Source organism: Thunnus albacares, chromosome 21 (genome assembly GCF_914725855.1).
Source record: "Thunnus albacares chromosome 21, fThuAlb1.1, whole genome shotgun sequence".
Classification (NCBI taxonomy): Eukaryota; Metazoa; Chordata; class Actinopteri; order Scombriformes; family Scombridae; genus Thunnus; species Thunnus albacares.
This window is the reverse complement of record NC_058126.1, coordinates 2,951,402-2,967,440: the sequence shown is the minus strand read 5'-3', so window position 1 is coordinate 2,967,440 and position 16,039 is coordinate 2,951,402. Positions and strand designations below refer to the sequence as shown.

Here is a 16,039-nt window from a genome sequence, read left to right as displayed (position 1 = left end):
ATTCTGAACACTGGATAATAATATATATCCTGTAATTCAGTATTTAATCATATCCTGTTCTGATTTGCTGTACAAATGAACAAATATAAATGTAGTCTACCTTTCACCAGGTGACATCATTGGAAGGAAGCAGCTCGTCTATATTTCATATGACTGCAGACGGATCCATCAGCCTTACTTTAATCACATTCCTGGCAGCTGGAAAGCTTTTAACTGTGAAGCAGCTGCAGTCTTCAGTAAATCTAACAGGAATTCACATCTTAACTAGTAGAGTGCAGATCTCTGCCGGGTGTGTCTGGAGGTGAAGCTCCTACTGCGACGCCACAACGGCCAGATGCAACCAGCCGAGATCTGCAAAGTATTGAGGAAAGTTTTTTTGCATAGTATAGTGTAGTAGTACAATATAGTATAGTGTAAGTTGTCTTATATAAATGTATGCCAAGTTTTTAATTAAGTGTTTTTGTATAGTATAATCTAGGGATGCACAATATTATCGGCATGTCATCGGTATCGGCTGATAAAAGCTCTAAAATGAAATATCAGCATCGGCCATTTCTGCCGATTACGAGAGGCCGATATGTCGCCTTCTCCTCCGCCGTCTGACTGTGCTTCCCTCGACAGACTGTGTCACCCTGACGGTCCCGGTCTTTCCTCTGCAGGCTGCACTCCACTCAGCCGCCCCGTCAGCTCAGACCCGCTGCTTCTTCCCACTTTAATCTGAATAACAAACCAGGGCTCGGTGATCCAGTTGGATCCACGTGGAGATCCGAGGCTAACGTTAGCTGAGAGGAGAGCGGAGCGTTAGCACAGCCAGCTAGCCTTCCGCTAGCCTCCAAGCTAACGTTAGCCTCAGCTCTCTATGAGGATACAACCGGAGCACCGAGCCCTGGTTTGTTATTCAGGTTAAAGCGGGAAGAAGCAGCTGAGTGAAGTGCAGCCTGCAGAGGAAACACCGGGACCGTCAGCGTGAAACAGTCTGTCGAGGAGCTGCTATGTTCGGCTGCACAGATAGGAAACACTTTGGCTGACAGGATGTATCACTCTGTTTGAAGAAAGAAAAACTTCTTTTTGGTTTATAATGGCGGTTGGCAACCAGCGTATTAGGTGCATTACTGCCACCTTCTGCTCCGGAGTGTGGACCAGAGATTAAATCCTGCACATTAATCCAGTCTGTCTAATAAACTCAAAGAAAACTCTGCTGCTGCACAAACTCCTCAGCCAGCTGGAAAATAATATGTGCATATTGGTATCGGCATCGGCAATCGGCCACAATGAGTTGGAAATATCAGCATATTGGCAAAAAAATCGCAATATCGTGCATCCCTAATATAATCTCAGTTTTCATTAAGATACATAGAATAGTGTCATGGTAACGGAGCGTCCTGAGTTCACCGAACTGTATAAACTTAATAAGGAAACAATAAACAAGATAAGTCCAAATGTCTCTTTAAACACTGTTGTTTATCCAGAACATTTTGTAGTAAAATTAAAACCCTTCCCTACCTCTCTCTCCTCTCCCAAACACAGAAGAGTTGAATCTCACTCAGTTGTCCCTCCAGGTTCCCTTACAGGCAAGACGATGGTGAAGATAACAAAAACAGGGATTTATTCATCTCGTATCCTGCCTAACTTTAGTGGATCATAACATCCTGGGTATGGAATTAATCTGCTGATTCTCCCGTTCAAGATGAGACCAAACTTTTCTATCAATATCAATTTTTGAGCCACAACAAAGACCAAAATGTTGCCTTCAACAGAAGTCAGCCTTGTTTTTAGCCTCGCCGATTGCCAGAAATGCCTTTTGCTGTCATAAAATGGACTGCTGAAAAGACAAAATACTTACAAAATAGGTTTTTTTATTAGGCTGATGGGTCCAGTAGTAATGTGAGATTAGCTGTGGACACACACACACACACACACACACACACACACACACACACACACACTGGGACACGCACAACCAAGCGCGTGATCTCCTTCCAGGCTTAGACAATAATGACAGAGTGAATCATCATGCAGCCCTGCGGCTCGTCTCTAATGCTGTATTGTTCTGTACTAATTCAGAGTGAATCCTCTCTTCTTCTTCTTCTTCTTCTTCTTCTTCTTCTTCTTCTTCTTCTTCTTGTTTCTCTCCCTGTTGTTATCTCTGCATGCAGCCAGAGCTAAGGAGTTTCGTATGAACTTTTCTGAAGTTTTACAAGGTATGGTCTCCAGATTTAAACATCTGCTAATGTCACTGGATTGTCATAATTTCCATCAGAGGGAATCACTGAAATACTCCAAAAGAGCACAGATAGGATCAGATGGAGCCGAGAGAGCAAAGTTAATGTTAAAGGCGAGACGAAGAAGTATGTACATAGACCACAGAGGTGGAAACAACAATAGTGCTTCCTGTCTAACCAGTATACAGTCAGTAGATCATTGCAGAGATGGTTGTTTGCATCTATCTGACACCGGTGTTATAGTTAGAGTCGTAGGTTTTCTTGTAATTGAGATCGCTTTCTATCAGCCTTGTAGCTTCCTGTCTAACTTTGCCTGCCAGCTGCAACCAGAAACTATAATGAAAGTACAACAAGTGTTTTAACGGCACAGTGGTTCTGTCTTTTCTGTTGTGTCGATGTACAAAACGTTTCCTGCAGGCCGATGATATGAACGTGATTATTGGTCAAATGATGAACATCATCGTTCTCCTCCTGAAGCACATCCTTCCTCCTCTCACAGTTTTAATTCAGCACCTTCATAGTTCATGCACTTTGACATATTGTTTTTTTTTAGCTATTAATAAACTGTGAGCTATGTTCTTATTAATAGCTTGTATTATTATAAGAGTTCTGCTTTCCTGCCTCTAAAGGTCTAAAGTGAAGCGTCGGGACTTCTTTCAAATGACCTTTATTAAGAATTTACAGTGTGACGTTAGCTTGATGAGGTAATGGATGAAATGAAGTAAAAATAAAGACGTAGGTGTGGGTTTCTGTGCTGAACTCTGATTGATACACAGATTGATTTTGACAAGAAATCTTACTTTATTGTCATTTCAGAGTGTATTCCCTCTGCATGGTTAAGCTTATGTTTTTAGTGTGAGTCAGAGTTCCTGGTTATATCGTCATATTTCAGGTATTTTTTGGGAGGGGGGGACTTTTAAAGTGTCAGTGGGGATTAGGGTTAGGGCGTTAGGGTTAGTGTAAGAATGCTAATAAAAGTGAGAATCTGTTCAAATAAAAGCAAAAAAACACATTCAGTTGCATAAATAAAGGGATGTGCAGTAAGTTATTGTCATGTACAGTAAAAAATGATTGGATTAATCAATTAGTTGATGAACAGAAAACAATTTTGATTGTCTATCAGTCGTCTATAAGGATTTGCCGCTTGTCGTGATATATGACCTGGTAAACACGGTAAATTGAAGATATCATCTTGTGCTCTGATAAGTCATGTTTGGCATTTTTTTCACTCATTTTTGACGCTTCATTAACGATTAATCAATTAATCTTGACAGTAATCGGCAGAATAATCTATAATCATGGTGGCTTATTTATCTCAGTCACTGTGTTATCTGACATCTTATTGGTTTAACATTCATCTCAACCTGTTTACATGCACATTTTAATTTTGACATTAATTATTTTAACAGTTTCCATGAGTTTGTTTGTGTTGTTATAAAACAGCAGTATGTGTTTCATTTCATCATCTTCCTCCTCACCTTCCTCTTCGTGCTGCAGGTAAACTGACGGCCTACGACACAGACGGAGACGGAGACTTTGACGTGGAAGACGCTAAAGTTCTGCTCGGCAAGTCCGCTTCAATTCTTCTCTGTGTTTTGTCCGTGTGATGCCTGACTGATGTGGTTTACAGTTGTGTCACAGCGCCTCAGTTTAAACAGTAACAGTCTTACTCTGCGGGTTCGATGCCTTACTCAACCAGTGGACGGCTGTAAAACCAGCCCTGCTGATGAGTCCACACAACGCTTACCGCCTGTTTTTGCTGAATCAGCTGTGTGACTGAACATGGAAGAGATTCATAGGAAGAGTCAGCATGTTTGAGTGCTGCTAATAATAAGTAAAAGCTAACAGTGCTTTACTTTCTCTGTTGTTTTTGGGGCACCATCTTCTACTTCAGGTCTGATACATGTAATTCAATGAATAACATTTTACCATTTATGCCTGTTAACACTTCACTTAACCCTCTTAAATTAACTACACAATGATGCTGTGCTGGTACTTCTACTGGTACTGGTACCTCAGCTCATGGTGACGCCCTCAGATTTCTTTATTTATCACATCAACTGTCCATAAACCCAAAAATATTAAATCTACTATCATGTATGACACAGAAAAACCTTCAGATCATCAAATTTGAGAAGCTGCAACCAGCTTATGTTAAAAATAAAATGACAAAAAAAGACGATTCATTGATCAAAATAGCTGCAGATTAATTTTCTGTCAGTCGACTCATTGATGAATCGTTGCAGCTCTAATTATCTTATTGCTTTATGTTATATGTACCATATTATAAGTGTGTCATACATCAGGGGGTTGTTATATATACAAGTGTCTCCATGAATTTGAAGACACACTAATCACAGAGTCACGTGTACAAACTGGTTAAACTGGTTCAAGACTAATTCATGTTCATTTCCTGAACTTCCATTCATACTCGTACTGTACGTTGGGACGAAATCTCGTTGGATTTTCATATGTAACAACCACCAGTTTGCTGTCACATGTAAAACTGTGACATTAAGGTACTAATACTAAACAAACTACTATTAACCTTCTGTGTTTTTATGAAAATGTCATTTCACCCATAAAAAATACAAATGAATCAATAAAATATAGAACAAAGGTATAAAAACCAACAAAACATCAGAGAGAAAACATAAATAGCATCTAAATACACCTAATAATAAGTCTTAATACACTATAGCTGCTTCCTGATTAGATGTATTCAACTAATAATGTACCAGCTGAACAAACACATCAAGACACAAACTATGAAAGTAAACAATAATCACTAGAAATGCTGCCGGCAAATTATTTTCTTGAAGCCTTCACGTTCAATTCTGCGTTTCTACTCATATCTGTACTGGATGTAACTGATATCTTTAAAAACAATCACTCATAAGTCACCGCAGTCTGCAGTCTGCAGCTGATACAATCAGTAGGAAGGAAAAACAAGAATTAGGAGACGATATTACAGATGAACAGTCGTGTTTTTCTAATTATTTTCAAGTTGGAGAAGCTGAGGAACAGCGCAGCAGAGAATTAGAGGAGAGATAGCCGCCTCTGTTCTTTTGGCGAGCAGACAGAAAGTCACAGATTGCCTGACGAGACTGAGACAGGAAGTAGAGGCTTATCTGTTGTCTGTGGTTCATCTGCGACTTCTTTAACTCACTATCTCTCTCTCTTTCCCGCGTCGTCATCCTTTATTTTTTTGCCCTGTTTTTTTGTTACGGTTGTTCTCCATTCCTTCCTACCATCCTTCCTTCCTTCCTTCCTTCCTTCCTTCCCATTTCTTATTCTTTAACCTTTCCTTCACCTCCTTTCATTTCTCCTCCTTCTCCTTTAATGTACTCCTTCACAACCTTCCTCCACTTTTCTCCCCTTTCCATCCATCCCATCTATTTTTCTCCTTCCCTCCCTTTCTCTTCCCTCTCTCTCTCTCGTCAGGCTTGACCAAAGATGGCGGCGGTAGTGCGAATGCCGAGTCGCTTGAGGAGGTTCTTAATATTTTAGCAGAGGAGGGCTCTGATTGGATCTATGGCTTCTTCACCTTCCTCTATGACGTAGTGTCCTCACCCATAGAGCGGGGCGAGGAAGAGGAGGAGGAGGGGAAGGAGGAGGAGGAGGAGGCGGCGGCTGAGGTGCGGGAGGAAGGCGGAGCGGCTTACTCTGATGACGTGGAGGTCAAAGGGGTCATACTGGACCTCCAGAACCAATAGCAGAACAGGAACCAGAGCCACAGCCAGTAACAAGGCTCCCTGGTCCTACTACCGACCATTGAGGACCAGACTGGGACGTAGCCCAGTCCAGCTGGAGGAGGAAGGCAGTGTGTATGTTGTGGGGCAGAGGACCTGATAGAGGACAGTCTGGTTTCCACAGCAGGGCCAAACTGGGCGGACTGGCCTGACAGTCCTTTTAAAAGAAACAAGAAAAAAAACCTCAGAGCTCCACACGACCATTGATTTGATTCCAGAATATATTTAATTTATTGGTTTATTTGATTGTAGAAATCAATAATATATCAGCCTTTACTGGCCGATCAGATTTATTGGCATCTTTGTATATCAACAAAAGTCTTCAGTGTAATTTTTTTTTTTTCAAAACATGAAAATATTTTATAGGATCTAAGGCTGCAGCTAACGATTATTTTCATTATCAATCAATCTGCCGATTTTCTCGATTATTCGATTAATCGTTTAGTATATGACATGTTAAAATAGTTGCCACGGTGATTTCGGTGCTTTCTATCTGCTTGTTTCATTTAACAGTCTAAAGTGTTAAGATATTAATTATTAAACTGTCATGTATAACAAGCGGAGAAAAAAAACAAACCTTCACATTTAAGAAGCATTGATCCATCATATGTGTGAAAAATGACTAAAACGACTAATTGATTATCAAAATAGTCGACAATTAATTTTCTGTTGATTGACTAATTTATTTGTTGTTTCATCTCTAATGTAAACTTGTTGTTTTCTGATGATCGACTAATCGATTAATCGACTAATCGTTGCAGCTCTAACAGGATCAAAACCATGAACGTTGGTGGTTTCATTAACTACAAATCCTGTTTTCCCAAATATTCCATCTGTTTTTAGATTGATTTCCTTCCTTCCAGGCAGCCGTTGGTTTTAGACTTGCAGGGACTTGCTAGAGAAACGTAGTCTATAATTAACATTTAGTCGCCTTCATATTTATTTGTGCATTCATCTACTTTTTGAGTTTTTTTGATTGTTTGATCCTTCTAAATCTGCCATTTAAAAATCATTTATTCTCCAATAAGTGATTTAGAGGATGAAAAGTTCACTTGTGCACTTTGTGGACCTTATTTTAATGTTCTTCTCAGGCCTCACATGGCCCTGCAGTCTCATATATTTTGTCCTAATTGGTGCTGGCTGTCTACGGTGTTCCTACTGGAAAGAACTGAGAGATTGAGTGGGAATTTACCACCAAACACCAAACAAATACAAGCAGTTCTGCACTTTCTTACAGCCACGTTGGCAGGTCTTCGTTCGGAGATCCTGTTTCACTACAACAGTCTTGTTGGCTGGTAAATCAATCAAATCCAGTGTTACTGGAGGGTAAAAAGTTGTATTTGATGATACTGTATCAATATAATGACTTCACTGCTCTTTATATTCTGCTGTGTTCACCCAGTGTTCTGTATTAATAATATGACTCACTGTATATTAACAATACTTGCACGTTTCCGCCTGTAAACCTCTAATATTCACATTAGTAGATGATATTCTGCTTTATTTGTATATATTAGAAATGAGATAATCGGTCGTCTTTTATCTTAAGTGTGTTGGATCATTTTGTGGCCTTATTTATGCCACTGTTAAAACTTAAGGACACAGTAAATAAGTTTGTCATTCGTATTCATTCTTACACACAATGTGTCGACCACATTTATGTTGGTATTTGGAGAATGTAACTCAGCAGGTCAACGGTTGGTTGTAATAAACTGCAGCTCAGTTTATTGTTCATGAATCGCTTCAGATTGTGGATTTTAAAAAAATTCTGGAGTCTTGTGGTCTCAAGAGTTACAGCACCTGTTATTCAGCTGTCTTTACTGGAACACTCTGTGTCCAAACAGACAAGGTGTTTTACTTCAGACCACTGCTTGTAGGCGTACTTCAACAAAAAGCTCACATACTCCCCCTCCACCCCCGAAAGTTTGGTTCCATCATGAAGGACAGCATCTATGATTCACAGCAATTACAATGGATCTCAATAGAAATACCGTCAATGATGAAAAAAGTTTTAAAACATCCAGAAACTCAAGCCTCTCCTCCAGCAACACGGTCCTCCTCTCTGCTGTCCATCTGTACGCTCAGCTTGTTCCAAGTAAACATATTTTTTGCCAAATTATCACTCAGTGGGCGTTTTCTCAGCAGATATTTGAGAGAAATGAATCATGTTTTTTTTTTTAAAAAAACTGGATTATTCTGATCTTAAATATAAACTGCAGTCTAAAGTATTTTCTTCACATGATTGTATTTAATTATATCAAGGCAGCAGATTATTTACTTTCTAGTGTCTTGACATGTACATTCAGTAGTTTCCATTAACTTTCTCTGCTGTCTGTTGGCTCAGATGAGAGGAAGTTAAAAGGTCCTGCTTTCAGGAGAGACAGGCTGAGAAAAGGTACTGTACAAAAAAATATGTGTGTGTATGTAAAAAATAACATCAATCATACTCTTATAGTCCTCCTGACACACCTGTCTGTTTCTAAACCTTGTAGAGGACAAGAAAGAGGTGAAGAAGAAAGGTAGAAGTAAAGGTACTGTCTCCTCTGCTCCTGCACGACTTCTGTTTGCTCCGTAGTGACCACAGTAAAGCATTAACACCGCCAGGGTTGTGGGTTCAACAAGGGGAAGACTTGTTCACCTGAAGAGTTGGGGAGTTAACTAACATTACAACTGATTGGTTTGTTTTGAACCATCCTAGAAGACAAGACATTAGAGGCCCCTGTTCCAGAGATGAAACTCACGAAAGGTAGAGTTCTGATCTTTCTGTTTGTGGGTTTGTGTACGTGATTTACTGGCTGCAAGTTAGTCAACTGATACTTCCTGTTCACATTACCTCATATCTATCTGTTGATGGGATTTGTAATACGCAGCATGAGCTCCCCCATCTGACAGAACACACTTCATTTAACCTTCTCAACCCAGTCACAGATGTCCACCTCTATAATCCTACCATAGTATCTTCAGGCCTGTTGTTAGGTGATTGCAGTGACGGGTGAAGCTGAGCTGTAGAGATGAAACTGAACTGACAGTCTGTTTGTTCGCCTCTGTGTCAGACGAGACAGCAGGGGAGACGGCTGCTAGACAGAACGCAACCCGAGGTATTAAAACCTGCCGTCTGCATGTTTGAAATGGACCTTTTTTTGTTTGTTTTTTTTTCATCTGATGAAATTGAAAGGATTTGGCTGGCAATGTTTTATATTTCTGTGTGTGTATCCAAAGCCTGATATATCGTATTCCTCTGTGCCGTCGACCTCCGAAAACTATTAAAAAGTCAAGAGGATGCGGCACAACAAGCTAGTGAAGCTGGAAACAGAACAGCGTTTCCTGCATATGCTCAGTAGTGTCCACCTTACACAGAACTACTCTCTGGAGACTGAAAACATGATGCTGTTATTAGTTTTTGGAGCCGTTTCTAAACAAACTAACGTGACCAAACTCTTCATGATGAAGGAACATGTGACCCAGTGCAGCGGTGTGACTCACTGACATGTTTTTAATAAGATATATCAGCTTTGATACACACACAATACATGTTAGTAGATCAGTTCATTGTTGGTTTGGATCCAAACATGAGCTTTGTTGACAATAAGAAATATATAGAAAATTGCCAGACTGATCCTTAAAGCATCTTTGGACCTTTCAGCCAAGCATTATGTCAAAATTGCACGGATGTTTTTTCCTTTAAAACATTACATATTATATATACAAGATGAACAGGAGATCCCATTTTCCTGCAAGACGCTGGTAACATTTGGCTTTAATGGTACCACTAAACTGAGACTGGTGTTCTTTGATGTATTTAAAAACTAGCAACTACAGTGTGATGATGTGGTCTGCATTTCTAACACTTCATTGGTTGCCGTGTGTTACCGCAATAACAACTGTGGTGTGGATGAATCGGTATCAAACCGCGGTTAAAGTCCCGTCCTTTAACTCAAACCTCAGACCCTCCTGTCCGAGGAGTCAAGCTGCGCTCCGCTCTGCAACAAGAGCTGAGGATGATCCACGAGAAGATGGAGGCCAAGAGGATCGCTCGCATCGCCCTGGCCGAGATCAGAGCCTTCCTCGCCGAGGAAGAGGAGGAGAAGGAGGCGGCCTGGGCGCTGAAGATGAAGACGCTGGAGGCCGCTCAGGAGCAACTGAAGGAGGAGGAGAGGAGGAGGGAGGCAGAGAGGGTGGAGAGAGAGAAAGAGGAGAAGGAGAGGATGGAAAAGGAAAGGATGGAGAGGGAGAAGGCTGAGAAGGAAAGGATGGAAAGAGAGAAGGCAGAGAAGGAAAGGATGGAAAGAGAGAAGGCAGAGAAGGAAAGGATGGAAAGAGAGAAGGCAGAGAAGGAGAGGATGGAAAGAGAGAAGGCTGAGAAGGAGAGGATGGAAAGAGAGAAGGCTGAGAAGGAGAGGATGGAAAGAGAGAAGGCTGAGAAGGAGAGGATGGAAAGAGAGAAGGCTGAGAAGGAGAGGATGGAAAGAGAGAAGGCTGAGAAGGAGAGGATGGAAAGAGAGAAGGCTGAGAAGGAGAGGATGGAGAGGGAAGCCAAAGAGAAAGCCGAGAAAGAGAGGTTGGCTCGAGAGAGGGCAGAGAAAGAGAAGCAAGAGATGGAGAGACTAGCCAAAGAAAAAGCAGCCAGAGAAGAGAGAGAACGACTGGAGCGAGAGAAGGCGGAGAAGGAAAAGATGGAGAGGGAACGATTGGAGAAAGAGAGACTGGAAAAGGAGAGAATAGAGAGGGAACGCCTTGCTAAAGAAAGAGAGAGAATAGCCAGAGAGAAGGAGAGGATGGAGAGAGAGAAAGCGGAGAAAGAACGATTAGAGAGGGAGAGACTTGAGAAAGAAAGGATCGCCAAGGAGAAAGTGGAAAAAGAGAGACTGGAGAGGGAACGCGTTGCTAAGGAAAGAGAGCGAATCGCCAGAGAGAAGGAGCGACAAGAAAAAGAACGGATCGCAAAAGAGAGAGCAGAAAAAGAAAGGCTGGAGAGGGAGCGGGCCGCCAAAGAAAGGGAAAGACTCGAGAAAGAAAGGATCGCCAAAGAGAGAGCGGAGAAAGAAAGACTGGAGCGGGAACGCATCGCTAAGGAAAGAGAAAGAATCACCAGGGAGAATGCACGAATCGCTCAGGAAAAAGAGAGATTAGAGAGAGAAAGAATGGAAAAGGAAAGAATGGCGAGAGAACAGAAGGAAAGGATGGAGAGAGAGCGAATGGCGAAGGAAAGAGAACGAACGGCCCGGGAGAAGGAGAGGATGGAACGGGAGAGAGCGGCGAAGGAGAAGTTAGAGCGCGAGAGGGCTGAAAAGGAGAAAGCGGCCAGAGAGAAGGAGCTACTGGAGAGGCAGAGGCTCGCCAGAGAGAAAGCCGTCCGGGACAAGATGGAGGCCGAGCGGCTGGCGAGGGAGAGAGCGGAGAGGGAACGCAACGCCGCAAAGAGACAAGAACACCTAGAGAGGAAAACCAACACGTCCCAGACGAAACCTCCGACAGCGGTCAGGAGAGAGAAGAGCGCGGCGGAGGGTGGGAAGAAGTAACATGATGACACAAAGATGTGATCTGATTAATGGTGCTAAAACTAAAACGGCATAAAATAATGTATGAAATAATCAAACTGTAGAGCTGCAACAATTAGTCGATTGTCAGAAAATTAATCACCACCAAGTATTTTATAGTTTTGAGTCATTTTATAAGAAAAAAAGTCCAAATTCTCTGATTCCAGCTTCTCAAATGTGAATATTTTCTGGTTTCTTTAGTCCTCTGTGACAGTAAACTGAATATTTTTGGCTTGTGGATGATTGGTGATGATGATGATGATTTGGAAAACAGTGATTGACATTTTTTATAGATTAGTAATTATCAGATTAATCTATCATGAAGATAATCGTGAGTTGCAGCACTTTCACTGCATTCAGTCACAGAAAATGTTTTTTTCCAGCTTCACGTGAAACATTTGAGTTTACATCTGTAACTATATAAAATCCAGTTTCATTATGTAAGGACGCCGCTCTGCCTTTATAAACTCTGGCAGCAGCGTTTAGCTTAGAAACAACTTCTTTATCTGATCTTAGGTTAATGCTAAAGCAGCTAATGTAAATGGCAAAGCTAATGTAGCTACATTATGACATTAATTATCATTTTAAAGCTGCAACGATTAGTCGATCAACTGTTTTCATAACTGAATAATAATCTTAGTGGTTTCTTAAGCAAAAATAGGGCAAATTTGGCTTCTCAGATGTGAGGATTTGATGTTTCTTTGAGTTTTGGACTTAATGAGACATTTGAAGACATTATCACAGGCTCTGGGAAATGAAGACAAGCATTTCTCACTATTTCCAGACATTTTTTTTTGGCAAAATTCTTTGACGATCGATTGAGAAAATGATGGTAGATTAATAGATAAGCTGTTGTTAATTTTTATCTCGGTATTCTGATATTCTGGTGGTGCAGTGCCCGTGTTTTTCTGCTCAAAGTTGAACATTTTTTTACTTTTGAGGCACTTAAAATATTGAAAGAAAATCTTTAAAAAATCTGAGCTGTGGAGGTGAAGATGTGCCCCGGCTGCAAAAACTGGTGTGAAAACTGCCTCTCTACTTAAATCACATCACCCTGTTTTATATCTCGTAGGGAAATACTGTTTCAGTTTGCATGTTAGCTTGACGTATCTGCATAAAGTTAAAAGTTTATGGTTTTAATTTGGCGAATCAAAAGAAAATCAACCACATGTTTCCGTCTTATTATGCTTGTGTCGACATGAATTTCCTTCAAATTGTAAAATATTTGAGCCTTCTGGTGTAACTTTGCTACATGTGGTCTGATGGATTCCATCGTCTACTGAAGCAAAAGTGGATGGACGTAAATAAATGTGGGAGGATTGAGAAATAAAAACCGTATTTTCTTTCATATCACCTGTCTGTGTAATATCATACAGTATGAACTTACTGTAAATGACTCTGTCAAAGGTTGCAGTCAGTTTGGATTTGGAGAAAAAGTGAAGTGAGAGTTTTATTATGAAACAGTCTTTCAGATGGAGTCATAGCAGAGTCGTGTGCGTCATTTTCATTTTCGTGATGTTGTTCTGTAGGAAACAGGAATGTTTGTCCTCCACTGAACCGACACTCTGACTCTCATCTATGTTCTTTTCTTATTGGTTGCTTGTAACAGTAGTTATCTTTTAATGTAGGTTGATTTAGTTGCTGTCGGCTCAGAGCGTAAGTTAATAGTCTGTCATGTAGTGCATCGTATATGGGATGAATAACGCTGAATTCAATAAAAACTGATTATACTGCACATGTTTTGGCTGCAGGGAAGAAACTGGACACTGTGGTTGTTGGATGTTTTACTTTCAACACCTGCTTGCACTAAGAATCTGTTTATTTCACAGCAGCTGTTTAAAAAAAAACACTCGACATCTTGTTTGTTTTCTGTTTTTATGCACCTTTTAAGCCCTGAGCTGCAGGTTTGAAAGTGTTTTTATTGCTGTTCCAAATTTAAGTGCAGCAAACCATCATCACAGGACGAATGTTTGAGTGATTTTCCTCCATTGAAAAGGTTAAAGTACAATTTTTCACAAGGAAGAAACAAAGATTTGGGACAAATCAGCAAAATAAACGTAATTTTTTTACAGAGATAATCATCTCACAACCTTTGGTAGGGTGTGAACTATTCGATTAGTTAATTGACAGAGAAGTAATCAACCATTTTCTTAACCGTTTTATTGCTTAAGTAGTTTATCAACCCAGTTTCAGCTTTAGGATTTGCTGATTTTCTATTTTATTTCATCGTAAACTGAATATCTTTGTTTTGTTTTGTTGGACGAGACAAGAAATCTGAAGACATAAACTTTGGGTTCTGAGTAATTGTGATGGCGTTTCCCCAATATTCTAACATTTTATAGATTATTAGAATAATTAATCAAGTAATTGTAAAAAAAAAGAATGAACATTTCTTGCAGCCCAAAGCTCCCAAAGCTTAAGTTTATTTATATCTTGGGTTAGCTTCTTGTGTTTATTGCTGTTCCAACTCAAAAATAATGTTGCTTTTCCTTCAAAATGTGAAGAAAAAAAAATCTTTGATAAATAAATGTTGGTGTTCAAACTGAGGTGTGTTTGTCCTCCTTCTGGGTGTAAAAGTCAAGAAGAGGTTTGATGTCGTCCAGCAGCAACCAGACGACTGAAAGAAAAAGTCTGTTATAAAACGACTGAGAATGAGTAACGAGCTTCACATCCCCGTTTCCTCCGCTCCGTCCTATCTCCCTCCACCACAACTTCCTCCTCTGCTCTTTAACACTCAGCGCTCTGCTCTCGTCAGCTTTTATTTCCTTTCCCAGGAATATGATCAGGCTGATTTAGTAACTCTGGAGCTCTTCACTGCTGAATACATGCATATAAATGTGTAAATGATCTGTTTGTCATTATGGAGGCACTGTGACACTTAACTGTAAACCGACTCAGTTCTGCATTAGTTTTGTGTTTTTGTAATTTTCCCTTTTCATTCAGTTTTTATGTCTTTCTTCATGTTGTTTTTATTTAAACAAACTCAATGTACTTGCTGATGTTGTTAAGAGCTACAGTTCATTTTTACAATATATCAGTTCTACCAGTGAGCAGCAGGGCTGAGTATCAATCATCAATACTTTCTGATAAATGATTAAAATGTTTCTGCTCAGTTGAGTATCAAAAAGTGTCAAGTTATTAAAAGCTGGCATTAAATATGTCCTGTAAGTCAGTCAACAATAATTAATCACCAACTATTCTGATAATTGATTAATCATAATGGTTATTTATCAAGAAAAATGCCAAACATTCTGTAGGGAGTATTTTCATATACATTCACATCAAGTTTAGCTACTTTGACCACATTTAACATCATAGCAGGATAAAAATAACAAAAAGCATCATATGTCCCTTTAAAAAACAAACAAAAAAACATGTATGTTCCCCAAAAGTGTTCAAAAACCAAACTTGAGGTGTTATATTGGTAAATTTAATATCTGAAAATCTTACACAATACCCAGCCCTAACGACCAGTACAACCAGTACAAGCTTCAGTCCTTTTATACAAGTCTATGATACGGGGTGGAGGTGACAAGTATGTGCGTCTTTGTGTCTGATTTTTGCACCTCTAAACACTGAACAGGGTTGAAACAGGCAGAGAGACCAGATGTGGGAGATTCACCTGAAGAGAGCGCAGGTGAGGACACACACACACACACACACACACACACACACACACACACAGCGATAGTCGTCCTCTGGGTCTGTTGTGGCCCAGACAAACGAGCTGACTCTGACCTGATACCTGAGACAACCAACCAGCAGGTGTTTAACCTCGTTCCCACCTGTGAATCTCCTCCTGAGGGAGTGTCTGCCTCACCTGACCTCTGCTGAACGTAACACCGATCCCATCTCTGCGTCAGACGAGACTAAAAACCGAGTTACACCAACAAAGCCTGAGTGGCTGCTTCACACGGACGAGCTGAGGTTTTATACCGGTTCCACCCTGCTGCTGTTTCACACTAAGCTGCTTCACTGGGGGAAAAATCCATTTTCTTTTGGTCTCCTTTAGATCAGTATGTAGAGCAAGGCACTAATGTTGACAGGTTTGATTCCCAAAAGGTCACTCACACTATAAATATATACAGTCCTGGATGAAAGTGTCCTCTAACAGACATTTATTGCACCTGCATCTTCCTGCCTCGATGTTCCCAAACAAGTCTGGGAGTTACCTTGTGATCTGAAGGTCACAATGGTGCTGAAGTTCATTAATAGATTAGTCAAGTCAATTTAAAGCAATATCTCCATGTGACCCTTCGTCATAAGTTGTAGAGTATGTCTATGAGCACTTCAATCACAGAGTGATTTTCTTCCATTAAGATAGTTTCATTTAAATACTTTCAGAGGCCTGTAATGGTAAAACAACACTATTTAACAAGAACAAGAAAGAAGAAACCCCTTGTCGGGGCCCAAACTGCCAGATAGGGAACCATTGGATAAACTGAATATTTTTTTTTATGTTGGTCGGACAACAACAAGCAACCTGAAGACACCACTTAGAGTTCTGGGAAATTTTGATGGGCATTTT

At 40.3% G+C, this 16,039-nt stretch overlaps 1 protein-coding gene across 9 annotated transcripts in view; it reads left to right on the top strand.

The window, feature by feature from the left end:
* Window positions 1-16,039, top strand: part of unm_hu7910 (un-named hu7910) — a 57,124-nt gene that overhangs the window by 10,109 nt on the left and 30,976 nt on the right. For 5 of the 9 annotated variants that reach the window (XM_044339200.1, XM_044339197.1, XM_044339198.1 and 2 more), the window contains 7 exons: window positions 2,157-2,201; window positions 3,720-3,788; window positions 8,319-8,369; window positions 8,467-8,505; window positions 8,673-8,720; window positions 9,028-9,072; window positions 15,095-15,148. In XM_044339200.1, the coding sequence (XP_044195135.1) occupies window positions 2,157-2,201; window positions 3,720-3,788; window positions 8,319-8,369; window positions 8,467-8,505; window positions 8,673-8,720; window positions 9,028-9,072; window positions 15,095-15,148 (351 nt within the window). The remainder of the gene's footprint in view (window positions 1-2,156; window positions 2,202-3,719; window positions 3,789-8,318; window positions 8,370-8,466; window positions 8,506-8,672; window positions 8,721-9,027; window positions 9,073-15,094; window positions 15,149-16,039) is intronic. The other 4 variants (XM_044339196.1, XM_044339195.1, XM_044339199.1 and 1 more) reach the window with 4 other exon arrangements.